This window comes from Ornithodoros turicata, chromosome 4, assembly GCF_037126465.1.
Source record: "Ornithodoros turicata isolate Travis chromosome 4, ASM3712646v1, whole genome shotgun sequence".
In the NCBI taxonomy this organism is placed as follows: domain Eukaryota; kingdom Metazoa; phylum Arthropoda; class Arachnida; order Ixodida; family Argasidae; genus Ornithodoros; species Ornithodoros turicata.
Window position 1 is genome coordinate 6,621,100 of NC_088204.1, and position 22,890 is coordinate 6,643,989.

Genomic DNA, 22,890 nt, shown 5'->3' on the forward strand with positions numbered 1-22,890 from the left:
AAATCAGACACCGTCCTCCCGGAGAACGCGCTCCCAAATCTGTTTATTTGAACTTCCTCTTCAACCTCTACATTTTATTTATTCACGTAAAAATGCAATTACACTGCGGTCACACGTTGAGCGATGTCTTCTCGTAAATGCATATCTATCTAGAAGACACGCATTTACGTATCATAGTGCGGACTAAACAATTTTTACATTCATTACATGAGCTTCTGTTACATGCGCTAGTTTCTGTTTTGTCGCCACTTTGCATGTTGCCTGGAGTCATTTTAAGTGCATGTGGGTTATTTTACGTTTGACACATATTCAATTCACACCAATAATTGTACATACACTCTTAAAAATGAACTTCACCACATAGTACGCTCCTAGCCAACCATCATCTGACATCGTTCTGATTTGTTGAAAACGGGAGGCGTACGCCTTTTTGTGACACCTATGCAGAAATGGTAATTGTCACAAAAAGGCGTACGCCACGCACTTTCCGCAAATCAAGAGTGATAGAGGTATCTCTCTGTACAATGGTTGGCTTTCAGGCTTACAAATATGAAACTGAGCTTTTTCAATCGCGCTCTAAATTCTGCCATGGCACACCCGCGTTCAATATACAGCGACCGCACGGCGTGACAGCGCCACCTGGACCTATCAGTGTGGACGCCCACCAGGCCGCCCGACGTATCTGTTTCTGACACGTTGACGATGCGCGACATGCAAGGAACGAAAACCAATCAGATGCCGGGACCCTTCTCCTTTCTTCTCCCACAGGAATGTCTGCGTGAGAGTGGCGTTGAGATAGGGCCTCTATTAGGGGGGGAACATGACGGGGCTTTGATTTATCTCGACAAATTCGTCGCTCATCGCTCGGTGCGAGTGCAAGCGACGCGGAGGAGATGTGGGAATGGGCACGACTGACCCCCTCATCCGTCATTTGGAGAGCCTCGGACATTGGCCGAACCGCCGTGTGGCGTGCGTTCCTGTGCGTGAAGGTCGCACGCTAATGACGAAACGGTCGGAAGCGATCTCTGTTTCCGGTACATCGTTCGGCGAGAATGGTGTAGGGCAACGTTGGGTCTTGTGTGGGCGGAGAGGGATAGAGGGACGATGATGTGGAGGCGATGTCGTCGTTATGAACTTTCTAGAGACAAAAAGAAAAAGAAAGAAAAGGTTGCGGTCCTCATTGACTGGCTGCTACATACGCATGTAGAGCATTAACTTCAGTCTAAAAACTGAGGGGGGAGGGGTAATGGCAGGATCGGCTCACCGTTGTTGGCTACACAGAAGTGGCCGTCGTCACGACTATAGACAAAAAACAAAACAGAAAAACAACAAAAAAAAACAGACGGACGGATGGAGGATAGAGGATGAACTGAACTGAACTTCGCCGCATAGCACGCTCTGCGCCAGCCATTGCCACGAACGACACAGTTACCGCTTCTGATTCGAAGATAGAGTGGGCGTACGCCCCTTTTGTGTCAATTATCGTGTCTCCAAATTGACACAAAAAGGCGTACGCCCCCTGTCTCTTCGAATCAGAGGCGATAACCCTATCATTCGTGGCAATGGTTTGGCGCGGAGCGTGCGATGCGGTGAAGTTCTGTTTTTAGAGTGTTGTGTGGATAATTGTGAAATTTATGTGCTCATGAAGGAGTGGCGACGCTTCAAATAAATTACTCCAAATACAGCGAGTACTTTGGAGTACTTCAAATAAGTTACTGCAAATAAATTTGAAAGAGAATTATTTGCATCGACGTGAACTAGAATTCCAAGCTCTACAGGAAAGGCGGTAATCGCTTGGAAAACCGCAGCACCGGGAATACCGAAATTCATCGGACTCTGACAACACTGCAAGCGTCCCCGCCAATGAGGCAGGATGTCACGCGAGGGATGTCACGTGTTTACCACTACCAATGAGAATGACCGTAGCTCTTGCACCTGTGACGTCAGAGGTTGACACGTATACTTTTGTTCGAGGGCAATCTTGCCAAGTGCGGCACGTAGAAAAAATAATTATTTTATCCTCTGTACGATGGCGTGCGGTATACAATTTGTGCATAATTTCAATGAACAACGTCCATCAAAGTGTCGCGACATCTCTGATTCAGTTATGGATTGATTGATCGGTATTAGAAAGGAACATTCCGCAATTTATCGGATGTAGTGCTTCATCAAAATACCATTTTGAACACTCCGTTAATTTGATCATCCGTCCGTTCATCATTTGGAATGGTTCTCGCGGGCCCACTTCCAAGTATATGTCGCAATCCCACAGAGTAGTTTTCGGCGCAGCGCACTCGTTACTTCCTCTATCAGACGCTACCCGTGCGTTCCACACATCCTCAGCCCGGCTGCGCACCGGCTGGTTAAATAATTCCGAAGTGAATCCGACTAGAACGGGAGAAACTTTTTATAGAACATCGCATCCATCTCTCCTTCGTTCCCGGTAGCGCACCGGGCTCAGACTTGCATCCATTGGAGACGCCAGTCTGCTCACGTCCCAAGGCAGGCCGTGGTTGGTGAACCGCATCGGGGGTTGTGACTGCCTCCCCCTCTCCCCCCCCCACATCTCCCAGTATACGGGGGGTCCCATACATACAACGTTAACGACTTCGTGCCTTCTTTTGACAACGACAATCTATTACAAAATGCCTTTCGACTGGGAGAGGAAAGCGTTGTGTGTCTTTCTCGCCTCGCGGCTTGAGTTTCGTGGTTTTTCACGATGCCAGTTTCTATTCTCTATTCCTCGTATTGTTTTGTCTCGTACCTTTCCTCCTTTCCTCATTTTCCACTCGCTCTCGTGTCTGGTATCATTTCCCCCTCCCACTTTCTTTTTATATATTTTAAGCGTGTATAGTATCGGACGATTCGATGTGACAATTTATATTCTGTTTTCCGTTCGCTGATGTGTGGTTTTGCAGCGAGGCGTGTTCTGTATATGTCCGTGCGAGACAGATTGGGTAGTTGTGTGCGGTTAGATGCGGCTGCCGAAATCAACGAATGCAACAACTCAGGGAAAAGAGGCGCTGACGGCAGGAATCGAAACGGGGTCTTCTGATTTCCGGTTGTTGCATTCGTTGATTTCTGGGCGTATGAGGCTTACTTGTTCGTGTTGTCCATAATTGTGGTCTGCCTCGGCCAGATCTCGTTGTGCATGCCGAAATCGTTGTGACAGTGGGATTTATGGTGCGTTTACTGCTAAGTAGGCTGTAATTGGTGCGTTTGACAATCGGCGCGTGACGGCAATGGATTGATTGATTGATTGATTTTAAAAGAAAAAAATGGAGACGGCAATGGAACTGCAGCTATTACTGATTCTTGCTGTTCCCATTTCAGTGATGTGATCGTTGGTGTTAGGCCCATTTCAAAGTGTATAGATTTGTATAGTTTTTTCTTGTTTTTTTTTTTTTCGCTCTCCTTTTTCTTCATTTGTTTTACATATAACGAACCCTTAATAACGCGTCCTGTAGTAGCCAGTCGCGAATCATAGGGACTAACATCTGCTTTTTTTTTCTTCTTTTACAAATCAATCAATGAGGCCCATTTCGCACCTGCGTTTTTTCTCGGCCGTGTTTTTAACGGAGCCAAAACGGGCCGATCGGAGCCTACACGGAGCTCGATTGCTTTCAGGTTCTGTTTTTGAAGCAAACGGACGACAAATAAGGTCTATTAATAGTCTAAGGTCTATTAATAATTAAGGTCTAAGTCTATTAGTTAAGGTCTTAATATTAATAAGGACTATTTTGTGGTCTATTTTTGAAGCGTGATGTGGGCAAGCTAACGCTTGTCCCATCCTATAGTTGGCGATACAAGGTAGTCATAAGATAAGGCCGAAGTCAGATCATGCACATTCGTAGCAGATTACGACGAAGAGATTAAAGCAATTACAATTGCAGAGTGATCCGTCGCTGCTGCATCGCATAGATCCGGAGCTGAAGATCTGTGCTCTGCCTACGTTACCGCGCTCTGTTCAGACGTTATGACACCGGTGTCGGTCGAATATGCCTTATGGCCGTCATTTTCTTCATAAAGTTGGAAGATCCGGCTCATCGAATTGTTCGGTTTGCGCAACGGTGGAGGATAGTGAGCATATTATAATACACTGCACTATAGGTATGGGTCTCAATGAGCTACTCTGAAAGCTACACTTGCTCGACTAGACAGCAGGGTCTTCGACATAGTGAAGGAGTTGGGACTTTGGGCACCGAACACGAGGGATGCTTCCTTGGGGGCACTTGCGAAATTTGTTCAGCGCTGTGGGGGATGGACACAATCTTTTAGGACTCTCTGGGCATGATCTTGAGATAATTGTGAATAGTGGATTTCTAGTGAACATGTGAATAGTGGACTTCAGAATAGCGAACTTGAGAGAAGAGCACATGAGAAGTGTTTTTTTTTGGGGGGGTGGGGGGGGGGAGAATTTATGTTAGGAGTAGCAAGTCAGGAGACGAGTTCAGTTTCTCTTTCTCCTCTTTTTTTCCTTACAAACAGACAAACAGATGAAAGCATATGACGTAGTCGGCGATTCGTAGTCAATACTTCGGTATTGTTTCGGTGGAGCATTCATACTTCTAACCTTTCAAATGCAAAAGAAATGAAAACGCTGGTAAACTTTTCGTGGGCGCAGTGCGTTATATCCCTGTAGAGAGATGCTATGTGGTTTTATTGCAAGACGCAGCGACTTCCTTAGTCCTTAAACTAAACGATTCATGAATGTGTCTTGAATGTTAGCCCCAATGCTATTGTCATTTATTCCTCGACTCATCATCCAATATGTCTAATCATTGATTGATTGATTTGTAAAAGAAAAATGGAAATGTTAGTCTCGAGCCACTCGGGACTGGCTACTCCAGGACGCGTTATTCAGAAAAGAAAGGGAAACTACACAAATCTACACACTTTGAAACGGAATGTCTAATCATTATTACAGCCATGCAGATATGTTTCATCGTCATTGTGGTAACGACACAAGTATTCTTTGGACTATAATCAACATTGCATAGCAACTTCACCGTGCATTAATCTCAGAAGATATTTGCAGATAACGCATTCCTATCAGCGCAATTATACGGACCACAATCAATAGCACACGACCCCTTTCGAGCAAAGTAAAATATCCATTTGACGCTAAACAAAATAACGCATTCAGATTGCTCTCTATGTGATAGGCGTAGAAGAACTTTAAAACCATCCCACAAAAGTTTGTTTAATTTCTGATTGGAGTTATATCTGTATACGCTTGAAGGGGCAAAATTTACATAATCCCCAGTCTAAACCCCCCGTCGCCGCGTGCTCCGGGTGGAGGAACTTTAAATGCTTAATCCGCAGTTTGTTTGCTGCTTGGGCTGCGCCGAAGAGTTTGGATGCTAACATTGAAGGAGGAGGGATGTGTGCGTTGGCGAAAGGAGGTTAGGCAACTTCTCTGTGAGAAGCCGCGCGTGTCGTCTGGGCGATAATAGTTTGAGCTCCGAATATGGAGCTTGAAAAAGTAGAAGAGATTAGGACATGCGTATACGGATAGAAACACTCCTGTTTGCTTTAAGAAATCAACGTAGTGTGTTCACGAAGTTTTCATCCGCTCTCCAGACAGTATATTATTAACGTTTCACACTTTACACTCTTAAAAATGAACTTCACCGCATAGCACGCTCTTAGCCAACCAACATCTCGAATGATACCGTTAACTGTCCTGATTTGTTGAAAACGGGAGGCGTACGCCTTTTCTGTGACAGTTATGAACAGCATAAGTGTCACAGAAAAGGCGTACGCCTCCCGTTTCCTACAAATCAGGGCAGATAACGAAATCATTCGAGATAATGGTTGGCTAGGAGCGTGCTATGCGGTGAAGTTCTGTTTTAACAGTGTACCAAGAATTCGCTGAAAATAGATGTTCCTCGTCGCTCCTGCACTCTTAAAACAAAGCTTCACCGCATAGCACGCTGAAGGCCAACCATTGTACTGAGTGACACCTCTATCACTCTTGATTTGTGGAAAACGCGGGGCGTACGCCTTTTTGTGTCAATTAACATTTCTGCATAAGTGTCACAAAAAGGCGTACGCCTCCCGTGTTCAACAAATCAGGGGAGAGCACGATGTCAATCGGGCTTATGGTTGGCTAGAAGCGTGTGATGTGGTGAAGTTCATTTTTAAGAGTGTGGGATCATCATCGCATCACCTCATCATTTCAGCTCACACTAACCGATGTGCGCTGTGTCAGTGAGAAACAGATTAGGTGGCAAATTCCCTCTCTCATCGTCACGACATCTATTTGTTGTTGTTGTTGTCGTTAGATTAGATCGATATTGGTTGCAGCAGTTCGAACAACAACTTTATTTTAATGATTATGATTGGGGAGCTATACGTCGCCACACAGTGGGTATGCCCAACTAGTTCGCAGCAGCTCGAACGCTTGAGCAAGTACGCAATGTTGAGCGTTTGATAGTCATGTCATCTGACTAGAGTTTCGATTAGGCTACTTTTCTTTACTTCTGTTTCCTAAAGTTAGCTTGTTCCCCGTTTCAGGTTTTCGTTCCCAGCTATTACGGAGGCAAATACGCTGTCCCAAGAGAGGTAAGCGTTGTCATTTTATTCGAGGACATATAATCTGACATTAAAAAAAAAAAAAAAAATAAGATGTGCGTCCCGATCACGTTAACGGTTTCAACGAAGAAAATTCTGAATGACAACCGTGGTCCCTGCATCGCTAATACGGTGGTGTTTACAAATGAAAGAATGCAGAGAGTTAAAAAAAAAGAACTATAATTATTCTGCAAGTTTCCATTGTTGGACATAAGAAGGGGGACGTCTTCGACAGTTGACAAATTTGTTCGCTATGCGCTTTAGCTCAATATACTATAGCAGTCGGGTCAATAGTAAGAGGTTTCAAAGTGCGGTAACGTATAAACAAATATTTCGATAGCACAACTCCTATATTTCAACGCCAACTTCAACCCTCTGATCTCTTCAGAGTATAGGAGATAAGATAAACGCGAGTCTCATAAACGAGGCAAAATTCTTTCTTTCTTTTTCTCTTTCTTACTTATGCACGTGAACACGCTCCTCTTCGTGCTTTAATACAATGTGCGCGAAAGGAGGAAGTTCAGCCTCCGCGTCTGAGTACGCGCGTATAGATAGAAAAACCAGCAAACGTCTCGCAAAAGTTTCGAGTTTCCGCGCTGGCTCGCATTTCAACGGAGCGCGAAACCTCGCGACTGAGACTCAGTGGAAGATGTGTATCTGCTAGACAAGGCGTCGTTTTGGAATGCGCGTCTGCATCGATTTTCTATTAGGCGCACATTTCCATTTGAGGTTCGTCCGCGTGCGCTAAAGATCTTTCCCTCTGCAAACTCTGCAGCGTCGCGGATTGAAGAGAGAGAGAAGAAACACAGCCGAATTGATCCCTGCGCTTCATGCGACGACCTTCGAATGTTCCCCGAGGACATCTACATGTGTATGGTTGAATGAGCTCGCTCTTGAATGCGTAAAGCGGTTTGTGCCGAAGAGTAGCTTCTTTGCAAAGGGCCTATATAGCAGTCCTCCAACCTTCCTAATAAATAAATGACGCACGCTTAGGGGATCGAGAGCGTTTCCCGTAAATTATGTCAGAGCAGCGGTACACATTTAATGCCCGGCGGAATTAAACGTCACTCTTTCGTAGCTCAGATGCGTTTCAGAAATTATCACGTCCCAAACCCGCGCTTCTTGCACGAAGCCGAGCGCCGTGATTTATTCGGCTTGCCTTCTCGGAGATGCGCCTGGGAGATAATGAACGCTCTCTGGTTGAGAAGTGTGAGATGCAGATGCTGAATTGCAGGCCCGTGCGAAACGTGTCATGAAAGAGTCAAAAGAGCCGCGGAAGGTACGCGATGTACGGCGTAAAATACGATGAGCAATAGATGAGCAAGTGTGATACCGCACACTCGAAGACACGTAGAAAGGAAAACTAGGGAACTTTCGTAAAGAGCGTGCCGCTCTCACTGTCGCTTGTCCTTGTCAGGACAACTAGGGAACTTTCGTAATGTGCGTGCCGCTCTCACTGTCGCTTGTCCTTGTCATGTTATGTCCTCATATTGCCATTTGGAGCCAAATACGCTCCGCGCCCGTGGTCAAGTTTCATGGCTGCTCGCAATTTGTGTTTGCTAGATGTCTGGTGGCGAATTCGGGTGGTCATTTCGTGGCAGCTTTTTTTTTTTTTTTTTCTTTTGCCAGATTACGTCTTTTCTCGCCAGTTTTGCGAGATCTTGCGTGTTCGCGCGGCGTCTTCCGAGCGCGAGGAATTTGACAGGTGGCACTTTTTTTTTTTCGCCCGGCCTCGAAGCGACCGGGCAGCGGATTGTCCAAATACGTATATCCAGTGTCGTCACATCCGCATGGCTAGGGTGGCAAGGGCCCCCATTGGCGCGCACGTTCACGTGGGATAGCAGACGACGGAAATCGAAGACGCGCGACCGCGATGCTCCTAGCGTCATCCAAGCGTCTAAAACCGCTAGATTCCTGGCACTCATGTTCGGGTGGCAGCGGTCACGTGATCCAGCGCGGGCGCCGACCTAACAACTCTTTTCAGTTTTTTTTTTTTTTCAACGCTTTTCTGTTTTCGTCCACAAGCTGGCCTGCATATTGCCTTATATGGCCTTAAGACCGACATTGTGAGGTGCTATTTTTGCGTCACTATTAAAAAAAACAAGAAAAGAAAAATAGCCTCGGTGTCTTAGTAGATAGCGTGTGTATAGTAGACAGTTCGGAGTGAAGAAAGGGTCCGTACGGGCCTCTACGGCCGGAAGTAGAGGCCCGTCCGGACCCTTTCTTCCATCTGGGCTCTTGACCCACAATTCGCATGAACCTTTAACACGTCACACCTAACCCTTTAAATACCCTGTCAATGATGAGTACTGTGCCCAGAAAAAGAACAGTCTCTGTTCGAAATATCGGCGGCTCCTGTCCTGAGGCGACTCCCTTCCTACATCTCTACCGGTTCGCTGGATTTCTACCAATCTAAAGTATTACAGTATTTTGAGTCTTGCCCTGATGAGATTTTAACTACACCTATACATGCACGTACATATTGCAAAATTGCGTGTCACGGTCGAAGAATCCCTTTGTCCACTATCGGGGTGCTCCGGTTCGATTGTTGCAATCATCTCACAATTGCATCGATATGGCAACCATAAGTTGTAATCAGCGCAGTTACGCGTCTTTTTCAGTGTTCTCGCGAGATCTCGCCCGCGGCGTTATTTCAAAGCCTCGTTATGGCGTGACAATATAGGTGGACGTCGTTGGTTGATGGCGTGTTATACTTCCGATCCTGTCTGGTGGATGTAATTAAAGTAATGTGTGCTTGGTCTGCACGCGAATGGAGGACACAAAAGGAGGCCCTTGTGCCTGATGTCGTTTCTCAAAGTGTTGATTTGTTATATATATGTCCTATGCGTGGTAATTTATTGTAACGGAACCGAGAGAACCAATTTAGAAAGCGCGAGAAGTCTTAAGTTGTGCTAGATCAATTGAAAGACTTTTTTTTTTATTGGCCCAAGTTTTTCAGCAAAGGGGACAATAGGTGCGTGGAACAACAACAGCAACAAATAGATGCTGACGACGAGATGGTGTGGGGGGTGATGCGTGGAAAATCAGTGGTGGTGGTGGTGGTGGTGGTGGTGGTGGTGGTGGTGGTGGTGGTGGGAGGGCTCACCGTTGTCGGCCACACGGAAAACCAGTACCGCGACTACCGAAACTTACCGTATATGCCTGCGCAGGCGTCTCCTCCAGTGGAGAAGCGCGGGAGGGGTCACGCGCTTACCGCTACCAATGGGGAGGTCGATCTTGCTGCTGTGACGTCAGAGCTTGGCATGTACGTGCAGTACGCTCTACGTAGATTTTTTTTTTCTTAACACGCTGGAGTACGGTGCAATGCGCGCACCGTGTAATGATGAAGGAGAGTTGTGTGCAGGTGCCACTAGGGTCACTACCAATGAACCTCAATATGGGACATGGTTTCGGTTTCTGTACCGATAGCTCCCCTAGCGGTTCTGGAATGCAACTGTCCTGAGAGCGCAATGTTGTCCTATTCTAATGCACGAAAGCCGATGTTTCCGTCGCTCCGTTTATTTGTGTTTCCTCTGAGTATGGCTTCCACGATTTTTCTGTAGCTTTTGCACGCATAAATTTCGTGCGCCCCCGGATGTTCGTCGGGTAAGTCGACAACGATTTACGTGTGCAAATGCCACTTGGGTTTATCGCACACATACTCGTAAATCCCGTGTGACCCAATGACGCTTCAGTGGATCCCGGGACACATAGGCCTTCGTGGTAACACCAGCGCTGATACAATGGCGAGATTCACAACATCTACCGGAGCTCTCCCTGCTACTCCGCTACCCGTAACGGCCTCGACCTGTTCCCTGCACACTCGCCGTTGGCGCTGTGTCCGTACCCGGCGGTTCCGAGCGGACCCTACCTGATACGATCACTTTTTACGTCTCATTGACCCCCTGCAGGACCTTACTATTGCCTGTCGTTGCAATACAGCTGAAGAATCACTGATCCATCGTCTCCGACTGATGTGATGTGACATGATGTGATAAAGAAAAAAAAATGGGGATGTGAGTTTCGACGAAGTCGAACTTGCTACCCCAATACACTTACACACACAAAGTACAAACAGATGATGAGATGATGAGAAAAGAAAGAGATGATGCCCAGAGGCGAACAGAGATGATAATGGAGTTAACGTATATTTCATCAGTTTCTCTCACTTCGTCTCCGACTGAAAGCTGCACGCACACCCTCACTCCTGTATAAAATGGATCATACGAACTTCCCCAATTGTACAACTTGTTCCGTGGAAGCCGACATTAAGCACTATCTATTATGCTGCCAACCGGTATCTCTCTCAAAGACTCGTCCTCAAAGGCCACTTGTGACAGCTTGCCTACCCCAACGTCTCTTTGGCCACCATGCTCGGCCCGGTCCTCCACAACCAGAGGGCGGTTACGACTGCCCCTTTGAACTTTCTTCGTGCTACCGGCCTCTTGACCAGCCTCTAATGGCCACTTGTATGTGTGTGTGTGTGTGTTTTTTTTTTTTAGTTTTGTTTGCCTCCTTTCTCTTTATCTGTTTCTTTCCTCTTCTTCTTTCTTTTTTTAAAGAATAGCAAGTCGGCCTTCACCAGACTAACCTTTCCTACCTTTCTTTTTTTTTTTTTTTTTCAATAAACATATTCCCCACCCCCACCCCGCGTAGCCAAACGTTGTCGCAACCCAACTTTCACGGAACACAAGGTAGCGGCACGCTAAGTGTATCGTACGCTGTCGCCTTTGCGTACGTAAGGGATTGCGTCGTGGTTCTACGCAATGCGCAAAGCTCTGTTTATGTCTTGCGCATGCGCAGAACCATCGACGCTCCCTTTACGTAGGCAGAGACGATAGTGTACGATATACTAGAACTCACTATTATTGAAGAAGGTGAATTGATAGTTGGGAAATGTTCCTGGGGCGACTGAGATTCAAACTCAAATCTCTCTCACGGCAACACGGTGTGCTGTCAAAATATGATCGCGTACGGCAATTTGAGATTGAATACGAAAAAAAAAGAAAGAAAAAAAAGGAGATTGCCTGACGTTCCTGACAGCTGATAGAATTTTTGATGGAAATAGGAGGAATTGTTTTCTCAACTCTATACTATCTCAGATAGAAAGGCTTCCGTTAACGCTTTGCAGCGCCGTGTAGGATAGAGCCTGAATAAGCGTTCGTTTATGCGGTAATGCTTAGAGACGGCTGGCTTACGAAGGTCAAATGCGGGTCTGTAGGAATGCGTAAATAACGCTGCCTGTCATTATGTGCACCATTCGCCAACATATTGGATTGATTGATTGATTGATTATAAAAGAGGAAAAACTGAGAATATTGGCTCCACATACATGGAGACCAGCTACTCCATGGCACGTACTCACTTAATGACACGGGTGTACGTATACACTTGACATAACGCGAAACAAAAATATAGCGAAAAAGGACGAAGGAACATATCGGACTGTATTTGAAGATCAGCCGAAAGCCATGAGACAAGTCCTTGTATGGATAAAATTCACCGGCTTGACACAACATGAGGAAAATTAATGTCTGTCATGAGAAAAACGTTTGTTTTTCACGCAGAAACAAGTTGTTTTGTTTTGTTTGAGGAAAATTAAATTAAAAAGTGGACCTTTCGATGCCCATACGAGCATTACCACCATCAGCACATGAACTGTTAGGCCACTGCCATAGGTATGAATACTGCTTGTCACCACTCATATTAGACCCCTAGCTATGGGGTAGCGTTCCACTCCTAGAGTGGAAAACCTCCCCACTTCATCATCACAATATATATGTTGTTGTTGTTGTTGGGACACGGTTGTCTAAAATCAGCACCCCGTCATTTATGCCATCTCAAACCTTGAGGTGTTGCAAGACCATTAATTTAGAGTAAGAAACACGTGCGGCATTAAATACATTCTTGGAACAAAATGTTCGATGGCAATGAATGAAATATGGGGGGGGGGGATATGTTTATTACGAAAAAAAAAAAGGCAGGCAAAAAGGAAAGGTCAGCCAGACAGAAGTCGACTTGCTATTCCTTGTAAAGAGAAAGAAAAAAAAAAAGAATACTGACAGGCGATTTCAGACAACCGTGTCGCGAACAGTACGTCACGCAGATCTCTGTCTCTGAAGGATTCTACTAAGTAAGGCAGTGACTGCGGTGGCGTCTTCAGAGTGATCGCATGCGTGATAGCAGGCACACTGATTAGTATGAGATATAAAATGATGAGGTGATAAGTTAATAATGACACTGCAGCCTTGCCCTTGGCATGACACGAAGCGCCTCATGTGAACACAACAACTGCGTTTCACCGCAGGATTTTCATCGCATTTCATCCATGTTCATAAATGTAAGGAATAACGGAGAAAAAAAGGACAACCAAAATTGCTTCTCCCGCGTCCTCGATTATTTATAGATCAATTTGCGAACGCGGTGTCCTTGATTAGCTCGGTAAAAAGAAGTAATTTTTGCTTTATCGCTATATGTATTTCCTTCCCGAGCGAAGCCAAAACGACCTAATTTTGGTTCCCACACGACGTGTCACTTTTATCATCCTCGTAATATCCGCCTACCTTGATATGCGGCGTCAATTTGGAGTGATTGAGACACCGTTCACATCTTGACGGTAACTGCATTTCTCATAAAGGGAATGAAACATTTTCCGAAGCCACTTTTTGCCTTCTATCTTTCCAAAAAAAGGGAGTGAGGGAGAGAGAGAGAGAGAAAGTGGCACAAAAAAAAAAAAAAAAAAGAATTTGATTTCACTTCGGGGCCAGTATGACAACAATCATTTTTTGCCAATGTACAATTTGTTTGTATCACGGACTTTCCTGGCATTTCTACGTGCTGCGTGTTCATGGGTGACTGCGGACGCGCTTCCAATGGAATAACGGGGAACTTTCCCTTCGTCCCTCACAAGAAGAATGGAAAAGGGAGGGAGACGAAGTCCAGGTAGAAACGACGAAATGCAAATAGATCGCACGAAATTGAATTTGCGCCAGGCATGCGCAGCGTTGGCTCTGCTCTGAAATTGCGATACGACCCAGCAGAATCTCTATACCCCCCCATTTTTATATTTCTCTCGGAGCGGTTTATTTCTTTTTCTAGCGACGAAATATGTACAAGCAGAAGTGAACAGCTTGCGACATATGTTCGAAATTGAAACGCTATTCTATACTTTTTTTTTTTTTAAATTTCAGTGAGGAGGGGGTCCGAAAATATTGCTTCGTCCATATTACGAGACTTTTTAAACATTCTCCTTCGTTAGAGCCTGCTACTCAATCGCGTTCCTGCATTTCAGTCGAAAAGGCGAGAGAGAAATTTTTTTCTTGCATGCTTAATTGAAAGAGGACCTCGGATTTTAGGCCGATTTTATTCGCGTTACGTCGCTGTTTCTCCACGTTGCTTCTCATGTGCAGAAACAAGTTCAGCGCGCCTTGTAACAGTCACCTAAGTCTTCCGGTTTTTTTTCTTTTCTTTTTAACCTCGAAATTTTCCTAAATCTCAACACTGCTAATCGGTAACATGTATATACCGCCTTACCTAGACAGTAGAAAGTGGGTACTTAGCCCACAGAGTGGGTACTGGGTATGCCGGAGCCTGTCTGTGTAACAGAAAATAATTCAAATAAATAAATAAATAAAGACAGCGGCATGACCGAGTGGGTAAAACCACCCGCGCGTTGGTGGTAGCCAAGGTCGTACTGAAGGCTGGGAGATGGTGGGTTCAAATTTAACGTCCAAATCAAATCAAATCAAAATGAAAATCAAAATCAAAACCGACTGTGCTGTCTGAGGTTTTTTGGCAGTCTTTCGGGACGAATGTCGGCACAGTTCCGCCTGAAGTTCGCCCAGGACGCGCACTGACCCCCTTTCCCCCACTCCTTCCTGCTGTCCTCTCTCCATCTATCCACGTCTGTACGCCACTCGCAGCCGCAGTTGCTTCGCGGCGCTAACACCCGGAATAAAAAAAACAACATAACTTTCCACCGTGAAAAAAAAAAAAAAAGTTTCTAGCGTGTAGATGCGATAACGGCGACCTCGCACTCAAGACATTCGCTTGCCTGGCAACAGTTTATTTGGTGAAAAGTAATCTTTGCAACGCAGGCGCGCCCACCACCACCACACGCGCAGAGGTCGTTTCTTTCAGTACCAATATTTTTCGTGAGAAATAAAAAAAGGAAAGAAAGAAAAAAAGAAGGAGGAGGAGAACGCGAATCAAGCCAGGCGGAAGAGCGAACTAGAGATCGCCGCAGCGAAATCAAAACCACTGAGCACAGAAACACTAGAGAGAAGTAACAACGGAATCGTGAGCCGTGATGCTGTGCAGAGCTGGGCGACGATAAATATTCAGCACCGACGTCCGCTTCCGGAGAATTTCTCCTTCTTTTTTCGCAAAGAGCTTTCGACGCTTCTGCATGTGGCCCGAAATAAAACAGTAACCATACCACGTGTCTTTCCTCTTTTTTCTTTTTTGTCACCTTTTTTCTTTCAAGTTAAGTTAGGTTAGGTTGGGTTAGGTTAGGTTTAGAAAGAAAAATATGCAGACATTGTTCCTCATACAGTCGGCTACTGCAAATCACCTATGTATGAAAATAAGCATGTATGTACGTGTTCGTATAAGAAGGGGAAAGTTAACTATTAATATGGGTAAAGGGCCCCGATTTCCATGACAAACTTTACGACGGTTCTTAATGCTCGTTGCCTGTTTTTCTGTAACCGGCCTCGATCACTTTGTGTCTCGCCTGTCATTGGTCATTACGTGGAGAAGCCGAGGCCACCAATGACAGGCGAGACACAAAGTAATCGAGGTCGATTACTTTGACGAGAACAGGGCCCCTGCAGAATTTGAACCCATTAACCCACGAACGAAATGACGTCACGCCATCGGAAGTCGATCACGTGGCAATGTTCCCCTCGCTGATTGGCCGGAGCACTCGTAACTTCTCAAGTTTTCGGTCGGGGAGCGATTCCGAGCAACCCCGGGTTGCTGGAGGTTGTCGGTGTCGGCCGACTGCCAGCAACTCGAAAATAATTGCTCATAGTTGCTGGAAAAAGTTGCCCCGTGATTACGCTGCCTTAATGTAACCTTTCAGGTTAATGAGTGTTAAGTTATAGGCTTCCTGTGGAGTTTGCAGGGAGAACCACAGTCTCATTCCTGCTTATTTTATTGGCTTCACGTTTCTCGCTAGTATATACTTATTACTGTAGGAACTTCGAGGTAATCGTACTATATTAGTACCATTTATATATGCTGTTCTTATTAGCGCTCCCACGTTCGTGATATGCGTGTAACAAAAAATGACAGAGGCTACAATGACGAAGCTAGGCAAGTTCTACGCTAACACTTTTCTTGTTCGCGTTTTTTGCTTTCCGTAATTTGCATGCCATCTTCATAGTCACAATTTTACCACGGTTTTGGCGCACTATAGCCTGAGCTGCTTATGCGCCATTAAAACTGAATCATCATCATCATCATCATCGTCGTCATTAGAAAAAAGAAATACACAGGGATACGAGGAAGAAGCGCGTGTCATGTTATTGACATGTTTCGAGAATGACGCCGCAGACGGCGAACATTTTTGTTGTTCTCCTCCAGCAGAAACGGCCCTTGCAAAAGTTCGCAAAAACGCGCTTATCGACTTTCTTTCCTTCTTCTTCTTTTCTTTTTTTTCTGGTGTTTCTCTTTTGCTCGGTTTACATTACACCACATTAGATTGTTAGGGCAGTACTATTTGTATTTCCTTTTTCCTCCACTAATTTGCACTAATGCGCCGGAGAACGAGGCAGGCTAGTACAAACACACGCGTTTGCGTTAGTTTACTTGCTCGCACTGTATGTACACTGTATCTACGAAACTGTCACAGTGATAGATCAACCTAGAGCGCGTGGCAGGGGTAAGAAGGAAGATGGATTTTCTGTCACGGCAAATAAGTATTCATGGTTTCCGAGGCTTCTTTTCTTACTTTTTTTTTTTCCGAGGCTGCTTTTAGTATGCTTGAGGAGACTTTCAAGTGATTTCTTATTTTCATTTTTACGAATTGAAAGGCAACGGTATGCACCAGTTTCTTTCTTTCTTTCTTTCTTTTTTTTTCATTTTCAATTCCCTCCTCGAGTGTGGTAATTAATAAGCTCGTTCCATAGAGTGAATTTCTTCGTAACAAGAACCGCTGAGGTGTGGGTTTGCTTCAGATTTGCATATATTTACACCGGAGATTCGTTTCTTTTTTTTTAAGCAGATACAGGGGACCTCTTTATTGTCAGCGCCCTGAAATATTTTACCCCCGTAACTTATTTTCTGCTCACTTTCTCGCACCTGCTGTCGAGATAGCCGGTGAAAGAATGGTCAAAAAGCGAGTGACCAGTGTCGAAAAGCCGAAAGTTACAGCACAAGTCAACAAGAAAAAAACGCGAATGAATAAGATCTCAGACACAACTCAGGGGCCGTTTTGAGACCTTGTTTCTTCTTGACACTCGTCCTGAGTTTTCGTTATGGGCAGTAGCCTGTTCTTCCCTGAAGGGAGTAAAAACGACCCGGATAGCAAGCCTGGTTATTGGCTGACATCTCTTTCCTCCTACTACAACAACAAGTAACGGTAGAGGCTGAAACACTCAACAGACATACACAACACAAGCCTCAAGTCACTCGACCGCCACTCGAGAGGTACGTGGTGCAAATCCCGCCGCGGTCTGGCTTTTTCGACGACTGCTCTATATCAAGGAGGAAACGGATTTTCGAGAATTCTGTTCATTTTGTAACTCCGCTACCCCTCAAACGGTTTATCGCCTCCCGTCTGGCATCACTTCAGTCTCCCTTCTTTCTCTCTCTCTCTCTTTTTTTAAATGGGCTTTACAGTTTAAGTCCTTAAATGTGCCCTTCTGGCTTTTGTACTATAAGCCTTGAACATAACAAGCCGTCAGTCATGCAACAAGAGTCTTTGTTTTGGGCCAGGGACTGTCAGTTTAAGTGCGCTACTGTTACCAGACGTTTATGGTAAAAAAAAAAGAAAGTTTGGTGATAGTGCTCGATTCTGTGCGGCCAAGATCGGCATCCTTATCCTTGTAAGTGTGCTTTTGACGCATTAGTGTTCCACGGTGAAGCCAACTTTGCCTCATAGAAACGATACAAATTCCAGGATGAGCCTGGTCGGTCGCTGCATGAATTTTTTCCTCATGAAGGTTATTTGCCTTTCGCGCTCGTAGAAATTTTAATCGACTTTAAGTGTGGCCAATGATGGGAAGTACTTGAAGTACCAAGTGCTCACGTACATTTCTGAATACTTGCTCTTCACTTGAAGTACATTTCAAATTGTGTACTTTGTGCTGTACTCAAAATATTTTTGCTAGTACTTTTCCGTCAAGTAGATTAGATTAGATTAGAACTAGAAAGAAAACAATCGAAGTCAAGTACTCAAGTACCAACTGGTATTTTGAAGTCAAAAATCAGGAAAATACAAACGCATAATTTTTGTGTCTTGAAGGGGCATTTTTGGAGAGACCGGTGTTGTCAGAGGGTAATGTTGATAAGTAAATTAACAACAATAGTTTCATGCAGATCTTCAGTTATAAATTTGGAACGAAAATGAAAACACGTTGGGAACACACGTTACGACACTAGAATAGCAATATGAGTTGGGTTTGTCTCTCCGGTCCTTTCAATACATGCCTTTTTACGTTGTTTTCTCAGATGGCAGTTAGTGATTATTCTATTTCACAATATGTGATCGACTTTTAAGTATTACTTGACGGCAGAGTAAGATAATTAAAATTAAAACACACTTTTGATTTATGCATTCTACCATTTTTAAATGGCCCAATATGGATTACATTTCTGCAGATAACAGCTCCACATAAAAAAAAAAATGTATGAAAAGCGCTACGCAAACCTTCGTTTCCATACAAACTAATTTGGCCATGTACTTGATGAGTACTTCAGAGTACCTTCTATAGTACTTTATACTTCAAGCACATTTGCAGCGTAGTACTTTGCACTGTACTTCAAGCACTATATATGCCAGGTACTTGGTACTTTACTTTACCTGTCACTTTATCTCTCTCTTTCTGTTTTACCTAAATAACTAGCTTTGCGCCCATTACACAAGTTTCCATGTTGTGAGAGTGCCCACGTATTATGTACCGCGTACTTGGCACAGCCTGCGTAGTATACTTCGCACTGCCCCCTCCCCCTTCTTCTTTATTTTTCTTTATGTGTGGCTGGCGGTGGCATTAGAGCATGCAGTGTTCGCCCTCGGAATTACACTAATGGCTCCATGATAACCGTGATATGCTGACCTCAGAGGCCGCGAGCCGCTTAATCATGGCCGGAATCCGTGGCGCCTACACCGTGCTCATAAATCATTGCCCCGATTACGCTAACTCACTCGTCTAGCGAAGGGAGAGACAGGAAAAAGTCGTTCTCACCACCTTCAGCCACTGAAAGCCACAATGAGCACAGAGGTATCAACTCTAACGAGCAATAACTCATAGCGTGTCACTGAGCAAGCTATACTCTATACAAGCTATATGCTCTCTCGTGTAAAAAATAAAATAAAAAGAATGCTTTGCGACTTGTGTAGCGTACACTGGAGCTTTTTCCTTCCTGAGTGATTTAGCCAACGGAAGACGTGAGCACGCTATAAATAAAAAAGGGAGTTTCAGGGTTTTTCTTGGGATTTCCGGAAGACTGAATTGGGTTTTCCGGAAGACGGAACACCATCTCCCACGGACGTCCGAAATAGATCCCAATGTCCGTATCCGGAAATGGGCGTCCGCCGACTTCCCTGGGATATTTATGGAGGGATATCCGTAACCGAATATCCGCAGGAGGTCCTGTCGTGGATGTTTCACGGATTGTCCGAATCAGTTCCGTGATGGGATGCTGTATGGATCATGTATTGCAAAAGAGAGGGAGAGAGTAACGCGGGACGATGTCCACTGCACAAATTCGACTTTCCATGAACCAGCTCAATTTCTCAAACCAAAGCAGTAGCAAAAACACAGACGTTATCTTCATGGTGACTTAATACGCCAACAATTCCTCATTTCAACGTTGTTTTGTACGATCCAATAAAAGTTAGACATTTCACCCTTTATTTCGACTCACAGGCAAAAAGGGCTCTTGAATGTATAGAAGCTCGGGGGCCAATGTAATTTTATACTAAACTGTGCGCTAGTGATTTCTAGAGCTACTAGTACGTTGCTTGAGGGGGAGAAGATGCTAAATGATGATGAATGTTCAGAGTATCGTGTTAACCTATCAAGCAGCATTGGATTCAATGCCCATTTAGAATTTGACACGTTGCACACTTGCTGGCGCTACGCGCGTTTTTCAAAGCAGTTTGCTTCAACGGTCGCCGAAGGCTGCCCGTCAAACAGGGGCATAACAGAGGTATTGGATTCTTCAAGAAAGCTTAACCTTTCATAATTGAAACCAACCATTGATGTATTTTAGTGAAAGTGTAGTGAGTGTTATACTCCTGCCAGAAGGGGACCAAAAATGACATTAAATGCGCAATGAGTTAAGTCTTAATGTCATTCGTGCCGTGCTATACGGAGATATTAAATGGCACTCGTCTTAATGATAGTTTCCGCGTTATGAGATCGCCACAACTCATTCGCCCATGAAATACGTACCCTCGCTCCCGTTGTCTGAGCGCAATAGCAATTTTTTTGTTGTTTCATTTCGTTTCGATCAAAAGTTTCATAAAGCCACTGTGCAGTGCGCACCGCGCAATTATTTTATAAAGTACACGAAAATGGGCATTATTTTTTGGCAAAATGTTCGTTATAACGATCGCTTTGTTTGCATATTTGCTTTTGGCGTATCCACCTGACGGACAAGATGACAGCAGTTTTCCGACATAGTACAGACCATCGACTATGAAATAAATTTTTATCATTTTGTGGGATATTATGGGTATTTTCGCTCTCTTTGAACACGTTTACGCTCTTCAAGTATCGCACCTCTTACGCGGAGACAAGCATCGACATCACCGCGTTTAATGTCATTCCAATCTGACGCGTGGCGCGACTTATCTTAGGAAATGGCATTCGGGACCCGACTGACATTAAACGGTAATGTAATTTTTTTCTGCCCGTGTGGCACGTGTGCTACTTTTCCCGACACACACGTGTTTACACTAATATCGCTCGCGAAGATGTACTGAAGCCCAAGGCCAAGCGGAGGCCTGCTACCCAGCTAAACATCACAAATCACTATTGCGCGTGTCCATCACTCTCCCTACAAAGTACTATTCCCAGTAAGTACTCCATCACCCGGCCTCTCCGCAACTTCAGGAGAAACTAAACGAATCAGCTTTCGTATAGTCTGCGTTCCCTGCATCTCCCTATTGTATAACGAATAATCTCTTGAGAAGTTCTGATGTTCATCATTCACAAAGTACGAATTACTTCCTCGTGAATCATTAGTACCGCTGTCGAAACCTGGGTGGAGGTCCATAAGTTAGTTGGTGCACAGCAGTGCGAGCCTATAGCGTAAGAGTGCCGATGTTACGTTTCTAGCTGGAAAGGAAGTTCGGGAAATACCATTAGGGGATAGTTTGTAAGAGTTCCGTGTTGCCGTAATCGCTTTTCGCAGATGAGCGATTGTTCTGACTTTCAGATTGCGCAAAGACGCTGGTGGTTTATTTCGGTGATTTCGGCTTAGCCAGGGCCAGAACAAATGTGGCGGCGACCGACGTTAGCATGGGCTTAGCTGCAATTTTGGGGATGCGTGCTCGGCCATTTGTTGAACGCATCGTTAGGGGAGCGATAATTTATGTAGAACTGCTGCAATGATGGCGAAGTATAGTTCGAGAGATAAGCATCTCGAGTTTAGAGTCATTTATCGAAGCAAATCCTCGTCTTCTGATGTCTACGCGATTTTGCAAATATTCATTGCGCCATCTAGGATACTGCGTGTAACACTCGGCACTGTGTAGTTAGGAACAGAGGCAGGGTAAAGAATGAGATTTGCATCACACTATTAGCACTTTCGTTTTTTTACCTATGCTTTTTTTTTTATTTCAGTGTTAGCGCCGCGAAGCAACTGTGGCTATGAGCGGCGTATAGATGTGGACAGATGGAGAGAGGACAGCATGAAGGAGTGGGGGACAGGGGAGTTAGTATGCGTCCTGAGCCGGCCGATTCAGGGGGAACAGTGCCGACATTCGCCTGGAAAGTCTTCGGAAAACCCAGGGAAAACCTCGGACAACACAGCCGGCAGTAAGATTCGAACCCACTACCTCCCAGTCTTGGCTACCATCAGCGAACGTCCGGGGGACCTCTTAGCCCGCTCGGTCATGCCTCTTGTCCCGTATGTTATTGAAACAGTCTATATAGGGATGCAGCTCAGTGCCGTTTGTTTGCTTGTAAGGAAAAAAAAGAAATAGAGGAGAAATGGAATTCCTGCTACTCGTAACATAAATTCTCACATGAGGAGTTCAGTGTCGTAATGGAGCGTACCCTATATCCACGTTAGTGTGTCACATGTGTGGTATAATGATGACACAGGACCAGAATCAGACAAGAGGCATCATTACCGTTTTGAGGCTGCGGGCAGAATGACCGTGTGCCATCGCGTGCCTCGTGACAGTCAGCTGTTTTTTATTAGTCACTAGAGAAGAAGTCGAAGTCAGCCCTCTGTTGTCGGACATCAGCTGGCGAGAACGGCAACAAACTCCCCCCCCCCCAAGCCAGCTGGTGATAAGCATGTGTTTACGCTAAGTAACGCCAAGGCTAAAGCCTCTTGCGCAGAAGGAGTTCTTGTCCCTGGGAACAGGTTTGGTCAAGGAGTCCGCTATCATGTGTTCACTATACTCCTAGAAAAGAAACCCCAAAGGAACGATGACTAAGTTTTCTTGTTGCACATTAAGTAAGTTTGCCGCAACGTCGCGAAAATTTTGTTTGTTTGTCTATTTATTTTCATTTAATTCTAATTTTACCGGTGACTCCAAAAACTACAGCGGGGAGAGCAGTCTTCATTCTTCCAATACTTTGCATAAAGGAAGTTTGTGTACTCGCATTTGCATACTTGTGCTGGAGCATTCAAAAAGTTTCTCGAAATAAATATAAAATAAGAAGAAGCTTCGTCGAAACATGTACAAAACGTCAAGCAGAGTCCTTCTGGGCTCCACGCTGCTTGAAGCTTTGAGACCGACAATTACTTCTGAACCACGTCAATATCCTTCCCTGAGTAGCTATCAACCCGATATTTCGCTGCTCCCTTCGCCCCCCCCCCCTCCTTACGTACCCTCCCCCATATCAACTACTCCCTGGGGTTGGCCTACTTACCGCCAGTAAAAACTGAGAGGCGGGGTGACACATT

At 45.0% G+C, this 22,890-nt stretch overlaps 2 protein-coding genes across 2 annotated transcripts in view; one reads left to right on the plus strand and one right to left on the minus strand.

Annotated features, from left to right (window-relative positions):
- The window catches only part of LOC135390871 (uncharacterized), a 510,967-nt gene that overhangs the window by 209,800 nt on the left and 278,277 nt on the right, over positions 1-22,890 (plus strand). The window contains exon 7 of the mRNA XM_064620821.1: positions 6,520-6,567. Within this exon, the coding sequence (XP_064476891.1) occupies positions 6,520-6,567 (48 nt within the window). The remainder of the gene's footprint in view (positions 1-6,519; positions 6,568-22,890) is intronic.
- Positions 1-22,890, minus strand: part of LOC135390869 (protein O-mannosyl-transferase TMTC1-like) — a 184,012-nt gene that overhangs the window by 144,395 nt on the left and 16,727 nt on the right. The window lies entirely within an intron of this gene.